This window comes from Schistocerca americana, chromosome 2 (genome assembly GCF_021461395.2).
Source record: "Schistocerca americana isolate TAMUIC-IGC-003095 chromosome 2, iqSchAmer2.1, whole genome shotgun sequence".
In the NCBI taxonomy this organism is placed as follows: Eukaryota; Metazoa; Arthropoda; class Insecta; order Orthoptera; family Acrididae; genus Schistocerca; species Schistocerca americana.
In genome coordinates, this window is record NC_060120.1 from 287,305,176 (window position 1) to 287,322,973 (window position 17,798).

Here is a 17,798-nt window from a genome sequence, read left to right on the forward strand (position 1 = left end):
TTACACACCTATGCATATAGTAAAAGATGTAAGTGTATTTAGGTAGGATACTCAGTGTTAATTAGCTTCCTATATATGTGTAACATGAATGATGTGGAATTTCATTAAAAATTGATATTTTATACTTACTTCTTCAAGTATGAACTTGCTTCCCACACATTTTCTTGCCCAGAATTTGTTTTCTGGATGGCAACTACAAAGATACCTTTCTCTTTGTATGTTGTATATAATGTAAGAATCCCCATCATAACAAAGTAAGTTGTCACGCAGAATATCAGCACAGGCCTGGAATCATAATGCATCTGGTTGTAACGACAATTTTGGTTCTACCTGAGAAGAAACAAAACACTTCAAGAAAATATTTTAATTACAATTCAGCTGTATGTGAAAGAACTTCTAAATCATGAATTTTTAAAATTATTTTTAAATTTTTTTGACCAAGTTATTATAAAAATAATTTTGAAACTAATTTTCAAAAGGTATTGATAATGGAAATTCAAGGACAGAAACAATGAAACTGAGTTGTGTACATACTGGCACCACTTGCATGTGTGTGGTGATTTCCTTATTTTGATATGGATAATGTAATTTGGTTGTTTGGAACCGATGAGAGACATTTACTTGGCAATAGTTTGCAATGATTAAAACAAATTAATCAAAGCATACAAGTGTTATTAAGCTGATGTAAGCTCCCCAAGTGACTACTATGGAGTGGCCGTTGTTAGTATCTTTAAGTGACTTTCTACAACAATTCATCCAAAATTCTTCATTGGGACCTTTGCCTTTCGTGGGCAAGTGCTCTACCATCTGAGCTACCCATGCACGACTCACGACCCATCCTCACAGTTTTAATTCTGCCAGTACCTCGTCTCCTACCTTCCAAACTTCACAGAAGCTCTTCTGCATACTTTACAGAACTAGTACTCCTGGAAGAATGGATATTGTGGAGACATGGCTTAACCACACCCTGGGGGATGTTTCCAGAATGAAATTTTCACTCTGCAGCAGAGTGTGAGTGTGCACTGATATGAAACTTCCTGGGAGATTAAAACTGTGTGCCCGACCGAGACTCAAACTCAGGGCATTTGCCTTTCGCAGGCAAGTGCTCTACCAGAGCCTGCGAAAGGCAAAGGTCCTGAGTTTGAGTCTCAGTCCGGCACACAGTTGTAATGACCTTATTTGCTGAAAGACAGCACATATTGCATGCAACAGATTTGAAATGAGCGATATTACAAACAATCTAGAACAACATTAACAAAAATGAAATTCTGGGTGAAAACAAATTTGGGGGCCTGCAAATAAATACAGGCAGAGAAATATTTTCAGCCTTTTGAGTGCATGAAAACAGAAACTCCTGGCAACAGCAAACCACAAACTTTTAATAGGAAAACAAGCAACAAAACAGAGCTGACTTCTGTTAAAATATTGAAATCTGTTTGAGAGAGATGTTGAACATTTGCTTTTACACTGGGGCATACATATGGAAAAATACTGTAATTCCTATATTGTCAATAAAATTTTTAGAATAATGTAAAAAGATAAATAATTAGCTATGTTTCTCCCTGTCCAAATAGGTATTCTACAGTGGCAACTGCACCTTCTCAATTGAAAAGCAGACCAGTTAACGTGCAAATTTGATGATTATGGCTAAGTCCTGCAAGTGATAAATGATTTTACGTCAGTTACAGTATAGAATATAATATCAATGTATAGCTGCAGGAAAATCTATAGGTGTATTTCTGACAGAACACAGACAACAGTCTTGGAAAGTGATAAATACTGTAATATACGTTAGGTGTGGTGTACGTGAGTGTATTTCCACATTCAGGATTGTGTTTCCTACCTTACAATAATAGTAGTTTTCAATCTTTTGTAGATAATTTGAACAAAGCTATGTCGGCATTGCTCAGAGACTAACACACACCAAATGTGTGTTGTTAAAGTAAGCTTCCAACCAAAACGCCTTTTTCTGAATTAGATAACATACAAACACACATCCACGCAAACACAACTCACACTTACATGACCACTGTCTCTAGCTGCCGAAGTCAGGCTGCAAGCAACAGCACATGATGGGAGAAGGGATCTGGGAGGTGGGGGTAAGGAGGAGGCTGGGGCGGTGAGGGGGAGAGATAGTAGGGTAAGTGTGGTGGGTGGTAAAGTGCTGCTTGTGTGAACATACAGAGACAAGGTGGGGAGAGGATAGGGCAGTTAGGTGCAGTCGGGAGGTTAGATGGAGGGCAGACAGGGAGGGGGAAGGGGGGGGGGAGGAGAGGGTGGAGTGGAAAAGGAGAGAAGTAAAAAGAGTGTGGGTGTACAAGGTAATAGACAGCTGTGTAGCACAGGGGTGGGAACAAGAAAGGGGAGAGGTGAATAAAGGACAGCGACTAACAGAGGTTGAGACCAGGAGAGTTACGGGAATGTTGGATATAATGCAGGCAGAGTTCTCACCTGAGCAATATAGAAAGGCTGGTGGTGTAGGAAGGATCCAGATGGCAAAGGGCTGTGAAGCAGTCGCTGAAATGAAGAACATTGTGTTGGGCAGCATGCTCAGCAATTGGATGGTCCAGCTGTTTCTTGGCCACAGTTTGGCAATGGCCATTCGTGTGGACAGACAGCTTGTTGGTTGTCATGTTCACGTAGAACACAGCACAGTGGTTGCAACTTAGCTTGCAGATCAAATGACTGGTTTCACATGTACCACTGTCTTTGATGGGATAGGTGATGCCTCTGACCAAACTGGAGTAGATGACGCTAAGAATACGAATGGGACAGATCTTGCATCTAGGTCTGTTATAGGGATATAGCCATTAGACAAGGGGTTGGGAGCAGGGGTTGAGTACAGACGGACAAAGATGTTGTGTGGATTCAGTCGTTGGTGAAATATCACTGTGGGAGGAGTGAGAAGGATAGTGGTTAAGACATACATCATTTCAGGGCACAGCAAGACATAATCAAAACCCTGCAAAGAATATGATTCAGTTGCTCCAATCCTCAGTAGCACTGGGTCATGAGGGGAATGGTCCCTCTGTGGCCGGATGGTGGGACTGGTGGGTGACTGGAGAGATAAGCCACAGGAGACCTGTTTCTGTACAAGGCTTGAGGGTAATAACAGTCTGTGAAGGCCTCAGTGAGACCCTCGTTATATTTTGAGAGCGACTCTCGTCACTACAGATGCGACGGCCACGGATGGCTACGATGTATGAAAGGAACTTCTTGGTATGAAATGGGTGGCAGCTGTCTAAGTGGAGGGTTGCTGGTGGTTAGTAGGTTTGATATGGACCACAATTAACCTCCCAACCTTGTACAGAAACAGATCTTCCATGCCTCATCTCTCCAGTCACCCACAGCTATAGGCATTGTCTCGTATTTACCTAAGACTACTAATCACTACACATGGTGGAAATTTAACCCAAATGTTTCTGCACTTCGTTGAGACCTTCCAACAACAACACTTTCTTGTAGATAAGAGCATCATCAGTGAACAATGTGATAATGTTGCAGGTACTATCTGCTAAATCTCTTACGTAAAGTGAGAACACTTGAGTTCCTATTACTCTTCTTTGGAGTACACCCGATGTTACTTTCAGTTTTGTTAAACATTTGGGATCCACTGTAATGTACGGGCTCTGTTAGTATCTGTAAGACACTTTGAGTGATTGTACCTCAGTTAGTAGTCGAGATGGGGAACCGTGTTGAAAGCTTTTCAGAATTCTTCAAAGACGAAACCTGCCTATTCACCTGCACCTGTTAACTGCAAGATGTTGTGTATCAATAAAGAAAGCTCTGTTTCACATGACCACTTTTTCCTGCATCTATTTAGATTCTTTGCTGTATCTTCTTTTCCTTCTGGAATGTTGTAGTACTTGAGTTTAGAATATGCACTGGGATCCTTCAAGATGGACACCAATGATGTTTTACCTTTTTGTAAAGAGGAGTCACCTGCACTCTTCTACAGTCACACTGTGGCATAGCCAAATAAACCACCCATACAGAATCAGACATAAGTTAGCTGCATACAGGCAATGACTCATAGCTTTACTGTGAGTTGCCAGCACTTTACAGGCAATGAAATATTACACACGTTCACTATAAATTAAAATTGACACATGCCATGCATCAAAAGGAGTAAAACTTGGTGCAACTGTAAGAAACTGAGTGTATCATAGAGTGGGAGCATGGACGTGTACTGTGTTGCTGGTATGGCTAAGGCAATAAACCAACTGACCAAATTAAGTTTCTGTACTTGAGGAAATGAGCTGAAATAGAAACAAAATACAAACACTCACGTACCGCCACGAAAATTAAACGTTTGTAAATGAATACAGAACACAGAAAATTATATTCTGTAAGAACTTGAGACTAGTTAAGCACTAGGATAGTGCTAGTCGAGATCTGTCTCTATCCACAAGGAAGTTCTCAAACGGTCACTTTCATGGAAATTCAAAAAATAGAGAGAAAAAGATAGAGAGAAAATAGAAATATCAAATCAACCACTGATGTCAAACAAGAATGCCACTGGCAGCTTGGCTGTGAACTCTTTGACAGCTGACAATCAGAGGTACATCAGACCCCAAGGAGAAGCAGTGTGTCATCCAAAAATATTGCAGGAAAGTGTGCTTGACATCCGGTGAGTGGTGTTCTTTTGGGCAGTGGGTCTACCTCAGATGGTTGTACTTCCGGCTGAAGCTGACCCGATTTCTTTTGGCACAATGTATATAATGTATTTAAAAATATGTATACAGATTTAGTTCTGATGATTGACATAGCAGCTTTACCATTTAACAGTATACACAGCGTATGTGCTTCTCTTTTGACTATTTCATATAGGCCTTTGTATGGTGGTTGTAGGATGGTCTGACACTGTTTGCATGTAGGCCGATGTCACTCTTTCTCGATAGTTGAAGGTCCCTGACAACTTGTAGCATTGCTGCCAGCTTTCAACTGTGTAGTGCTAAAGGCTGCAGGAGAAAACAGTAGCCATCTATAGAGCAGTGACAAAATTGTGTTATATTACTGGTTCAGGTAGCCCTGCGGAACTGCTGTGCTCAGCTCCCTGCAACTGTTAGGGATCAACTTATGCATACTCAACTACAGATGCTTGATAAGGGCAAGTGAGTGCAATATGTTCACTCAGCTGACAAATGAAGTCTGATTGGTTGTGATCAGATAGCTGTGTGGAACTCGGATCAATGACTTTGGCAGACGGTCAATGTGTTTTGCCACATGCGAGCTCCACTGACAATGAATCAAAGTCTGGTTTGTGAGTGGTGCAAAGACCACGTACGACCATGGGTAAGACAGTTGTCCAACTTGTATCATGATACATCAATGCAGCCTTGCAGAATGGTGCCAATGTTTGATCAAGCCTTTGATCGCTGGGTGTTAACTGGTTGTCCTTCGATGCAGAACACCACAGAACTTACTGAGTTGAGTATGTAACTCCAACTGTCAGATACGGTCTGTGGTGATGTGCAGCAGACAATCAAAGCATGAAACCCAGTCTGATACAAAGGCAACAACTAGCATCTCTGCCAATATGTTATCAAGTAGTACAGTTCCTGGCCAATGGCTGAAATAATCTACTGCAGTCAACAGGTAGTGCTGACCATTGTCTGGTGGAACTGGACCTACTATGTCAATGTGCATTTGCGTGAAGCGTGTTGTCGTGTCTGGAAAATCTCCAACTGGTGCATGCACATGACAGGATATCTTACTGTACTGACAATGAAGGGACTCACGAGCCCAGTGACAATCCTTTTGGATACCAGGCCAGACAAAACATTTCAAAATCAGGCGAGTTGATGCTCTAATATCAGGGTGGCATAGGTTGTGGAGACTGTCAAAAGCATATTTGCAGAATGCAGGTGGCAGAAGAGGCTGAGACACTCCACTTAAAATGTCACTATAAAGCTTCTCATCTGAACCAGGAATTTCGAAAAGTAGTAACTGAAGAGTGGACGATGAACGATTCAGTAGTTCCTGAAGTTTCTGATCAGATTCTGGTGTCTTTGCAATTTGAAAAAATCAATGACATTTGTTATACTGTTATCTCATGACAGACTGCTGGCAATCACTTGGTTAATACCTGAAATGCAGCAAATATCAGTGATGAACTTGGCAATGAACTGCAGATGGTTGTACTGTCACACCTGTTGTTGCTGTTGTTATCGTCATCCTGTCTGAAAGCGCAGACAATGGCTTGTGATCTGTAAATATTGTGAATTCTCTGGCTTTCAGCTGTGGTCGAAAGTACTGAATGAATTTATAGACAGCAACATGCTCACAACAATGAGCACTCCACTTCCGTTGTGAAGGGGAGAGTTTGTGTGAAAAGAAGGCAGCAAGCAGTTGTCAAACACTGACTTGGCTGCTGCAGTGCTGCACCAGTAGCTATCAGCTATCTGCATCAACTACCTACAACAGAAGTCCATTCATTTTGGAGTGTGCCAACATTTGGCATCCTTTGCTGCCTCAGAAGCAGAGCTCATCACATCAGTCCAGTGGATCAGTGAATTCTCCTTTGTCTTGGGTCCCGTAAGTGCCGCAGTCAGTGGTTCCTGCAGCCTGGTTGAGCTGGGCGGATGACGCTGTTAAAAGTTCTGCATTCCCTAGAAATAGTATAGTTCTCTGATAGTTTCTGGCTGTGGAGCCTTCACGATGGCTTCTACTTCTGTTCTGCAGTGGCTGAAAAGACGAGGATATCACCTAAGTACGCAAAACAGAATGACAATTCTTGCAGCATGGAGCCAACAAACCTATGCCAAGACACCGACTTTTTGCAAACCAAATGTCATACATAGACTTTCAAATAAACCAAAGGGAATGATTATGGCTGTTTTTGGAATGTCTTCATCCGCAATAGGAATTTGCGTGAAGGACTTTGCACCGCCTATTAAGCTAAACACAGCTGCACCACAGAGAGTATGGTTGCAGTCTTTTAACATGAGTACTGGGTATCTGTCCAGAGTTGTCCTTGCGTTAAGTCCATGATACATTGTACCACATTTCTTGGGTAATAGATGGAGAGGTGATGACACAAGACTGCTAGAAGGTCGAATAATACCTTCCCTGAGCATCGAGTCAAATGCTGCCATTGGGATAGCGAGACGATCAGGGGCTAAATGCCTAGGATGACGTGAAACTGGTGGAGCACCAGTCATTTTGATGTAATGCATGGCATAGTGACATACCTCCATCTGTGCACCTGGTGGTCACATTATGGCTGGAAACTGGTCAAGCAACTCAGCATTACTGCTTCCTGCCACCTGCATGAGCTTGGCACTATGTATTTATGCAACGCGTCGAAATCCAGAAGTCTGAAGGCCAGTGATGCTGTTAACAAGCCTCCCATTTGCCACATCAGATAGAAGGTGATAACACACCAGGAAGTCAGCTCTGCGAAATCAGAAACAGTAAAATTCCAAAAGAAGGAATGAGCACCCCAGGTCCAGCTCAACACATTCCATACAGTAGGTGGCTATCAATGAGTTGTTTGCGACAGAAGGCAGAACGAAATTGGTTGGCTGGCTGGTTAAAAAGAAGGGGGGGGGGGGGGGGGACCAAACTGCTAGATCACCGGTCCCTCATTCCGATTAAAATAATTCCACAAGGGCGGGAGTAAAATAATCGAGACACACAAAAGACAGCTGGAAGAAAGGAGAAAACCACAAGAATGACAGAAGGGCAACAAACACTAAAATGGACAAAATTGGACAAGAAAACCACAGAGAGACGCATGAGACATGTAGAAGAGATCAAAACAAGAGAGCAGATTACCATGGCTGGCTGACAGAGAATAAAAAGGAGAAGCCAGCCACTCTGCAACACATTAAAACCTCCATCCTAAAAGCACCAGGATGGAGGACACAGAGGCACAAAGGACATGCACTAAAACTTAGATCAAATGATAAAACCCACCCTCATGAATAAAACGTAAAACTAAAGCTGCTGTTGAGGCATTGTCGCCCAACACCGAAGATAGGGTGCTGGGAAAGGCAAGAGGTGGACGACCGGCATTTGTGAGTCACAGTGACACCGAGGTGGGTCCTTACGACAGCGTAGGTAACCATGTGTTAGCCACGTATGGTCAATGCAGAGCCGGCAGAGGACAAATGATTCCCTGCGAGAGGACTGCATGGAAGACTTCCACACGTTATTAGTTGCGTTAATGACATGCAGTTTGTTGTGCATACTGTTATGCAATTCTGTCTCCCAAAGCCGAAAAACTCTGCGGCGTAAGACAGAATGCAGGTCAGTTTCGGAGATGACCATCTCCAGAAGCAGTTTCCACATAGCCTGTTTGGCCAGACTGTCGACAAGTTCGTTGCCTGGGATTCCAACATGTTCTGGGGTCCACACAAACACCACTGAACGACAGGACCGTTCCAGGGCATAGGTGGACTCCTGAATGGATGCTACCAAAGGATGGCGAGGGTAGCACTGGTCGATTGCTTGGAGGCTGCTCAAGGAGTCAGCACACAGGAGAAATGACTCACCAGGGCATGAGTGGATGTGCTCAAGAGCACAAGATATGGCCACCAGCTCTGCAGTGAAAACACTGCAGCCATCTGGCAAGGAGTGCTGTTCAATATGTCCTCCATGAACATACATAAAGCCTACGTGATCATCAGCCATCGAGTTGCTGGTGTAAACCATTTCATAGCCCCGGTACATGTCGAGAATTGAGAGGAAGTGATAGTGGAGAGCCGCAGGGTTAACTGAGTCCTTAGGGCCATGCAAAAGATCCAGAAGAACCTGTGGTCTAGGTGTACAGCATGGAAATGTACATGAATGGATCTCAAGGAGAGGTGGCAATGCGAAGGACTCCAGTTGAGACACAAGGGACCAGACGCGAACCACAATCACAAGCCCTGACCTGGGCCGCCAATGCGGGAGATGAACTTCCATGTTTGGGAAAAGGAAACGGTAATTCGGATGCGCAGGAGAAACAGAAATGTGTGTAATGTAACTGGCGAGCAGTTGTGCATGCCTAACCTTCAATGGAGGGACTCTGGCCTCCAACAGGACACTGGACTCATTCTAAAAGCTCCCGTCACTAGGTGAACACCACAGTGATGCACTGTGTTGAGTAAGCACAATGCTGAGGGCACCACTGAATCGTAAGCCAGACTCCCATAATCAAGGCAGGATTGAACAAGATCTCTGTAGAGCTGCAGCAGCGTAGAGCGATCTGCACCCCAGTTGATGTTGCTCCGGCAGTGAAGGGCATTGTGGTGCTGCCAGCACTTCCACTTAAGATGACTAAGGTGAGGTAGCCAAATCAATCACGCGTCGAAAACTAGTCCTAAGAAATGATATGTCTCCACTACAGTGAGTGGATCATCATTGAGGTAAAGTTCTGGTTCTGGATGAATGGTACGACGACAACAGAAATGCATGATACACGACTTCGCAGCTGAAAACTGGAAGCTGTGGGCTAGAGCCCATGACTCTGCCTTGTGAATGGCACCATGTAGGCACCGAACAGCAACAACAGTACTTGAGGAGCAGCATGAAATGCAGAAGTCATCCGCATACAGAGAAGGTGAGACCGAAAGCCCTACAGCTGCTGCTAGATCGTTAATAGCCACAAGAACAGAGAGACACTCAATACGGAGCCCTGTGGAGCACCATTCTCCTGAATACGGGTGGCACTGACTTGGACATGGAAAGAAAATATGGAGCAACAGGAACTTTTTGATAAAATTCGGGAGTTGGCCCCAGAGACCCCACTCATACAATGTGCCAAGGATATGATGTTGCCAGGTCATGCTGTATGCTTTACGTAAGTCAAAAAGACGGCAACCAGATGTTGGCATCTGGAAAAGGCTGTTCGGATGGCAGACTTGAGGGACACAAGATTATCAGTAGTAGAGCGACCCTGGCGGATGCCTCCCTGACATGGAGCCAGTAGGCCACATGACTCCAGGACCCAACCCAAACGCTGAAGCACCATATGTTCCAGCAGATTATGTCACTTGTAGTCAGACGTCTATGAGAGATGTTTAATCATCTGACTGTGGATCTGATCCTGCCCAGGAGATGTGTCGGGCCACTGTGCAAGGGCGCTGAGGAGCTCCCACTCTGTAAATGGGGAGTTATAGGGTTCACTGTGGCGTGTAGTGAATGAGAGGACTTTCCATCCCTCATTTGAGGGTGCGAAAGGCTGAGGTGGAGGGGGGGGGGGTGTTCTCCAATGCAGAGGCTCGAGCACAGAGCTCAGCAAAGTGATCGGCAATCGCGTTTGCGTCAGTAGATAACACGGCATTGATGTTAATGCCAGGGACACCTGTTGGGGTCTGGTACCCAAAAAGACATCTGATCTTCATCCCGACTTGTGAAGGTGACGTATGGCACCCAATGGGCATGGAGCCGCTTAAAGGCTATTAGGTGCTCTAGGGAAGGGTGCCACTTATGTCGCTGTAGAGCTCTCCGACACTCTTTAATTGCCTCAGCGACTTCTGGCAACCACCAAGGGACTTTCTTTCGCTGGGGGCACCCTAAAGAACGAGAGATTGCATTTTGCGCTGCACAATGATCGTTGCAGTGACCTGCTCAACGACATCGATGGCACCATGTGGGGGACATTCAGCAGTGACAGCAGGGGTGAAGGCTTCCCAGTCTGCCTAGCTTAAAGCCCATCTGGGTAGGAGTCCATGGGCATGATGCTGGGGGAGTGACAGGAAGATGGGGTAGCGGTCACTACCCCACAGGTCATCATGTGCTCTCCAGTGGATGGATGGGAGAAGGCCAGGACTGCAGACCGAGAGATCAATAGTCGAATATGTGCCATGTGCCACACTGAAATGTGTGGGGGCACCTGTATTTAAGAGGCAGAGGTCGAGTTGTGACAGTAAATTTTTGACCTCCATACCTTGACCAGTAAGCATGGCACCACCCCACAAGTGGTTATGCATGTTAAAATCTCCCGAAAGTAGGATAGATTTAGGGAGTTGATCCACCAGTGCAGCCAATATGTTCAGGGGTACTGCACCTTCTGCAGGAAGATATACATTGCAAATGGTTATTTCCTGTGTCGTCCTTATCCTGACAGCCACAGCTTCAAGAGGGGTTTGAAGGGGTACAGGATCACTACATATTGAGTTCAACACAGACAGAAACTCCACCTTCAGTCTATTATAGTCGCTACGGTTCCTATAATATCCCTTATAGCAAGCAGTGGAGGGAAGGAATCCGCACTGCCAGGAACCAGGTTTCCTGGAGGGCAATGCAGAAAGCAGGTGTAAAGATTAACAGTTGCCACAGCTCAGCCAGGTGGTGGAAAAACCTCCACAATTCCACTGGAGGATGATGTGATCGTGAGACTGGGAAGCCATGAAACACTCAACGAGGCAGTCTACACCTCAGGATCACCCGCTGCTACCAGATCAGTACCTGTGCAATCGACATCCATTGCGGAGGAGGAGGAGGAGGAGGAGGAGATTAGTGTTTAACGTCCCGTCGACAACGAGGTCATTAGAGACGGAGCGCAAGCTCGGGTGAGGGAAGGATGGGGAAGGAAATCGGCCGTGCCCTTTCAAAGGAACCATCCCGGCATTTGCCTGAAGCGATTTAGGGAAATCACGGAAAACCTAAATCAGGATGGCCGGAGACGGGATTGAACCGTAGTCCTCCCGAATGCGGACATCCATTGCATCTGAGGGGCCAGCGAGATCTAGGACCTCAGCAGATGCCACAATCTCCACCTCATCCTCAGACACAGAGCGTGGAGGTGGTGGTGGTGTGGGTGCCACCGCAGTGCCTTGGTTCTTGGGGGTCTTTTTCTTTTTAGGTTTCTCTCGCTGCTCCTTAGGTTTGTCTGGCTGGGATGGCTTCACTGATTTAGTCTCAGGAACTGAGGAGGACCGTGAAGCCCTACGACCAGCTAACTGTCATTGCTTCAGCCACTGGCAGGTGTCAGCTTTGCTACTGGTAGGAACCTGGGAAGGGAGTGACCCAAGGGATCCCTTTCTGGTGAGAGGAGCCGAAGAAGACTTACGCTTCTCTGTGTGAGAAGCGGGGACTGACGTCCCCGATGGTTGGGGTGTTCCTCCTGAAGTAATTTGTGCAGCGGCAACAGGAAGGGACGTGCCCCCCCCCCCCCCCATCAAGGGGGCAGGTGGAGTCTGATGGCTCTGAGAGCCAACTGTACACGGTGGAACCGAAGATGGTAGAACTGTTGTTGTAGCAGCGGTATAGACTGACATCATATGCACAGGATGTAGCCTTTCAATTTTCTCTTAACCTCAGTGTAGGTCAGTTGGTCAAGGGTCTTGTATTACATTATTTTTCTTTCTTTCTGGAGAATACTGCACTCCACCGAGCAAGGTGAATGGTGCTCTCTGCAGTTGACACAGATGGGAGGCGGGGCACAGGGAGTATTGGGATGTGAAGGACGTCAGCAATCCCAACAGGTGACGCTGGAAGTACAGCGGGAAGACATATGGACCATCACCTTGACCCTCTCGGGTAATGTGTCACCCTCAAAGGCCAAAATGAAGGCACAGGTGACAACCTGATTATCCCTTGGACCCTGGTGGACGCGCCAGTTGAAATGGACACCTCACTGCTCTAAATCTGCGCGCAGCTCATCGTCAGACAGCAAAAGAAAGTCCCCGTGAAATATGATACGCTGGACCATATTTAATCTCTTATGGGGCATGATGGAAAACAGAAACATCCCCCAGCTTGTCACAGACGAGTAGTGCCAGTGAATGGGCAAAGGATGCTATTTTGATCAAGACCGACCCTGACCACATTTTGGACAAGCCCTCCACCTCCCCAGACTTCTCCTCTAAATGATCCCCAAAAAACAACTGAGGTGCATTGACAAGAAAGATTCCCCATCAACTCTTCTATATATGAGGTACCGGGATGAATAAGTTTTGCTACCATCCTTAGCATGGCATTCTTCCCATGGTGTGGCTGGTGGTGGGGGGTGATGATTTACGGTTGTATTTCTTAGCATTGAAGTTAGACCTTGACCGCTTAGAGACTGATGATGTTTGACCACCAGTAAGAGATGACGTACTACTCTTCATGGCGTGTCATCTGCCCTGATGCCACCTACTCTGACCAGGGGCCCTTCCCATGGGTGCCACTCAGTCGCAGCAAAGGCCACCTGGCAGGATGGCCATTGCCGGGAGTGCTGATGCCCTAGGGTGACTGGAATCTACTCCTTGGCGTACATGGGAAGTTAACAGCACAGGCATCAGCAGGGTGATCCCCGTGTAGTCAGGGGGCTACAACCAACAGGGTACATGGTGGCTCCACTACAACGGACTGGCTACTGTGCTGGATATCAGGCACACACGAGCTAAGAAGTCCATTATTGTCAACAGTGCAGAAAGTGATATTGCACAGAGGATGGAGGAAAATGCTCCCAACAGCTGGAGAATGAGCAGAAGTGCAGATCAACATCAACGAAGGATGCGAGATGTCTCAGTGCACGATGGACACTATGCACCATTATGGTGCCCTTCCGCAATTGCCTCGCTTTTTGGAAAAATGGCAGGGGACCATCACATAAAGGCCGAAACGTGTGAGACTCCTTTTAGTCACCTCTTACGACAGACAGGAATACCTCGGGCCTATTCTAACCCCCGGACCCGTAGGAGGGTGGGGGGAGTGGGGGGGACAGAATGATGTTGGTGGCTGGCAACTATACAAATGAATCCAGGGGTAAATGTGCAAATCCGAAGAAATATGCGTCTGGTCTTCCAATCACTTCTGTAAAGATGCCAAGATACTGCCTGGTAACTGAGTGTATCTGCCACTGGCATTTGGGTAGGTGCAAGGCGAGGTGCATACTATAGGGCATTGTTCTGCGCCACTCATGAATGATGAGTTCATCATTGAACTACACAGTCTTCTGCAATAATGTCCTCTGATACTGCTGGAGTTGCAAGGAGACAGCAGTTCACTATCTGTCTAGTTACGACCTTGTCTCGAAGGCTATCACAATCGGCAAAGCACTTTTGTATGGTGGGGACTACTGTACTGATTGATGGTTGTATTACTGTGTCATAAACCCTGACAGCCAGACCTGTGACAGTGTCTAATGGCATTTTCACTGGAGACACTATTATAGCTTTAACCTGGGCTGGGAGATGACCACCTCCAAAGTGTAATCTGCCTTGACTTCACTGCATAGGTGGCTCAGGTATTGTGACATCATCTGTGTTAGAACTTAATGCATGTGCCCTTCTTATGATGCAGATACTCAGTGAATCAATTCTGTTTTGAGTTTGTCATAAGAATCTAGTGCAGGAGGCCCTGTAATTAACCTTTACTGTAACAGTGGTCGAGCTGACTAACCACTAGAGCTAATTTGGTTGAATCTCTAGTTATTCCTGCATAATGGAAACTTTCTCCTACATGTGTCAACCAGAGTGCTTGATTATGAGGCCGGAATGGTGGCAATCTTATAGCAAGTGGCGACAATGACAGACCTGCTCTGCCTGCTGAGTATCTGTTCACTCTTGAGGTTTTGTACTGCTGCTTCTGGCTTCCATAGGCTGATCACATTCCAGTTGCCAATACTGGTGTGACTAAGGCAATAAGCATCCAAACAAATTAAATTTGTGTGTTTGTACTAATGAGACGAAATATAAATACTTCTGTACCATAAACATAAAACATTAACAAATATTGAACAAAGAAGAAGATAATCCATAAGTTAACTGAGAGAATAGTGCTATTTGATATCTATCTATTCTCAACAAGTTCCCACACCGTCAATTTCACGAAATACAGTAGTCTACAATCTTAACTGCTATGGTGTGTATCTCAGTAATTCAGTCACTTAAAGAAAGGATTAATTTGAGTTGAATTGGTTTTCTGCAAAAATATTATTCAAACAATGGAAAGTCCAGGCTGGGCTGAGAACAATAATAATGGATAGGATAAACTGCTACTTATCACATACAGAAGGTGTTGAGGTGTACACAGTAAAAATGAAAAGAAGACTAGAAAAAGTTATGCTTTTCAGACAAAGTCCTTCCTTAGAAGCATACATTCACATAACAATCACCACACACACACACACACACACACACACACACACACACACAGAGTCCCTGGTCAGTAGGGGCTTACTTCGACTGTGTCTGATGTGAGCAGCAATCTGCTGCCTGCTGGGTTGGATTAACAGGGTAGGATGCAGGGTAGGGTCACTGCCACTCCTGCCAGAGAAAACACAGTGCCACCTGTGAAAGCAGCTATGTGATCTATAAAATTAGCTGTAACCACTGAGTCACATTATATGTGGGCATGACTACAAACAAGTTGTCTGTCTGCATGAATGGCGTCTGTAAACTGTGGTCTGGGACAGCTGGAGTACCTGGTTGTTGAACATGTCACTCAGCATGATGTTCTTTACCTTAATGACTGCTTCACAGCTTGTGCCATCTCCAACTTTTCAGAATGGTGCAGATGGGATCTTTCCCTACAACATATACATCATCCCCCCCCCCCCCCCCCCACCCAGCCTCAATCTTTGTTAGTCCCTGTCCTCCACCTGTTATCCCCCCCTCACCACATGTCATGCACTCCAGCAGTTTGCTGCTCACATCAGACAGAGTTACAGTCAATTGGTCATGGTGGATACCTTAAATCGGCTACTAAGAGTGAAAGTTACATTTCAAACATTTTGCACAGACTTGGTAGTGCAAATCTGTGCTTAAAAGTGACAATATATCATAATTTTCATTCAGTGACTTTCTCTCAAATTGTATTTTGCCCGACCAGAAACTTGAACAAGTACCGCACCCTGTCAACATGTCTAGTGAGGCTGATCTTTCTTACAGTGCTTTTTGCCAATAAACACTTTTTGGATCTTCAGAGCAGAGATGTGCTGCAGAAGAAGCCACTGAAAGGTGAGTGCAAATTCTTGTATAGGCAATGGTCCACACTGCTGCGATGTAGGACTATCTGCTGCACAACAGTTTCTTGATAAATAAGAATTAGAAAAGGAGCTAATGTCACAGTGAATTTAACACAAATTATAAGTGCCTGGTGCCATACTCTCTTTGAGTAGTCTAATTGTTTTTCAGTAGGACTGGTGCTTTATCAATCTCCCATTTGCAAGTCTGTGGGGTAGTCAAACATTGGTACAGTCGTATACTTGTGCATAAGTATTTTTTTAATGCGGAATTTAGTACTACTTTCATTTTGCTGTCTTCGAGACAGACCCATGAGATACTGAATGGAAGGCTTAGATCCATTCGTGACTTTATACATAAGATCAGAATTTCCTACGATTTTCTGAAAGAATGTGGCAAACAAAGTTATGTCCACCTAAAATTTATTGCAATGGTGCAGACTCTGCAAATGTGAGACCACTTCTGAATACAATATGTAAGCAATTTCACTGACTATAATAGACTTCGTGTACTTTTACCATGAAACTTTACCATTCATTTAGTTTTGGTGGGGTGTTCTCGAATTTTTGTCACCTAGGGCACATCAGCAATCCCCTTGCAGACTGTCCAATACTCTCCAAGAAAAAATACTGATCTTATGATAATTAGAACATCTTTTAGGGTTTGTTTTTCTCAAACCTTTTTACAGCTATATTTTTGTAGCAAGACAGAAAAACACTTATACCACTCGGCGGCTGTCAGACTATGAACAAAAAGGTTTGATGTTCATTCTCTGGTTGGTCCTCCACTCCTCCACACACTAAACATAAGTTTCTCCTCTGGGAGCACGCTGCACACATTAAATATGTTAACTTCCACTTTCTATTGTCATTCAGATTCTACAATAAACTGCAGGTTGTCACTGTACTTAATGGGGTGCTGCAGGGCAATGTGTATTGAAAGACTGTTGTGAGCAAACTGACTTTTGGCTCGATGACAGTTGTATTTTAATACTGGTTACTAAAACAAAAAATCGGCTAGTACATTTTCAATCAAAAAACTTGCATTAATTTTCTTTGCATATGATGACTGAATGAACACCATACAGAAACGTGTCTCAATAATAAGAGGAGGATCAGCACTGGTCACTGAAATATAAATCTTTATTTCTGTTGCAAATCAATTTCAATCACTGTGTGGCCATCATCAGTGCTAATATTAAGGCCCTGTGGACTTATAAATACAATCTGTAAAACTGCAATATCTGCACATATCAATGAAGATTGCTTGTCAGACCAAAGGTACAAATGTAACTTTGTCTGTGGGAAGCATGCAACTTCAAAGAGTCAACTTTTAAATATGAAAGGAGATCTAAAACCAGATGTATTTCAACATAATAAATTGGGCTGGCAAGTTTACGGAACATACTCTTTAGTTTTGAAGTCTAATATGTCAGCTGAGCTGAAGAAAACAGTTTTTGACCAATGTATACTGCCAGTAATAACTTACGACTGTGAGGCACGGACATTAAAAGAGTTCATTGTAAGAAAACTAAAAATAAGATAAAGGAATGGAAAGATTAATGTTGGGCTATGCAAAGAAAGTTCAGTTCATACCAGACGTACAGCAAAGATAAGCGACATAATGGGAACAGTGAATAACTTACAACGGCAGTGGGCTCGTCAAGTCACTCAAAGAAAAGATAGCAAATGGTCACAAGTACTAGACTGGAGCCCAATTTACCAAAACAGACCAAGGGGAAGACCACAGGACAGTTGGGAAGATACTTAACCCTTTGAGATTCTCTGGGGCTGCAATAATGTACATTAACTTTTACTGTGTCTTAGCCGAAACAGAAGTATTTTTCCCAATGGAAACCTGAAGTACACATTTGTAAATGTTCAACCTTTTCAGCATGCTCAAATGCTGCCAACT

The 17,798-nt window shown here is 44.6% G+C and overlaps 1 protein-coding gene across 1 annotated transcript in view; it reads right to left on the reverse strand.

Annotated features, from left to right (window-relative positions):
* Positions 1–17,798, reverse strand: part of LOC124595325 (probable signal peptidase complex subunit 2) — a 47,187-nt gene that overhangs the window by 15,794 nt on the left and 13,595 nt on the right. Inside the window, exon 4 of the mRNA XM_047134027.1 lies at positions 130–285. Coding sequence (XP_046989983.1) covers positions 130–285 — 156 coding nt within the window. The remainder of the gene's footprint in view (positions 1–129; positions 286–17,798) is intronic.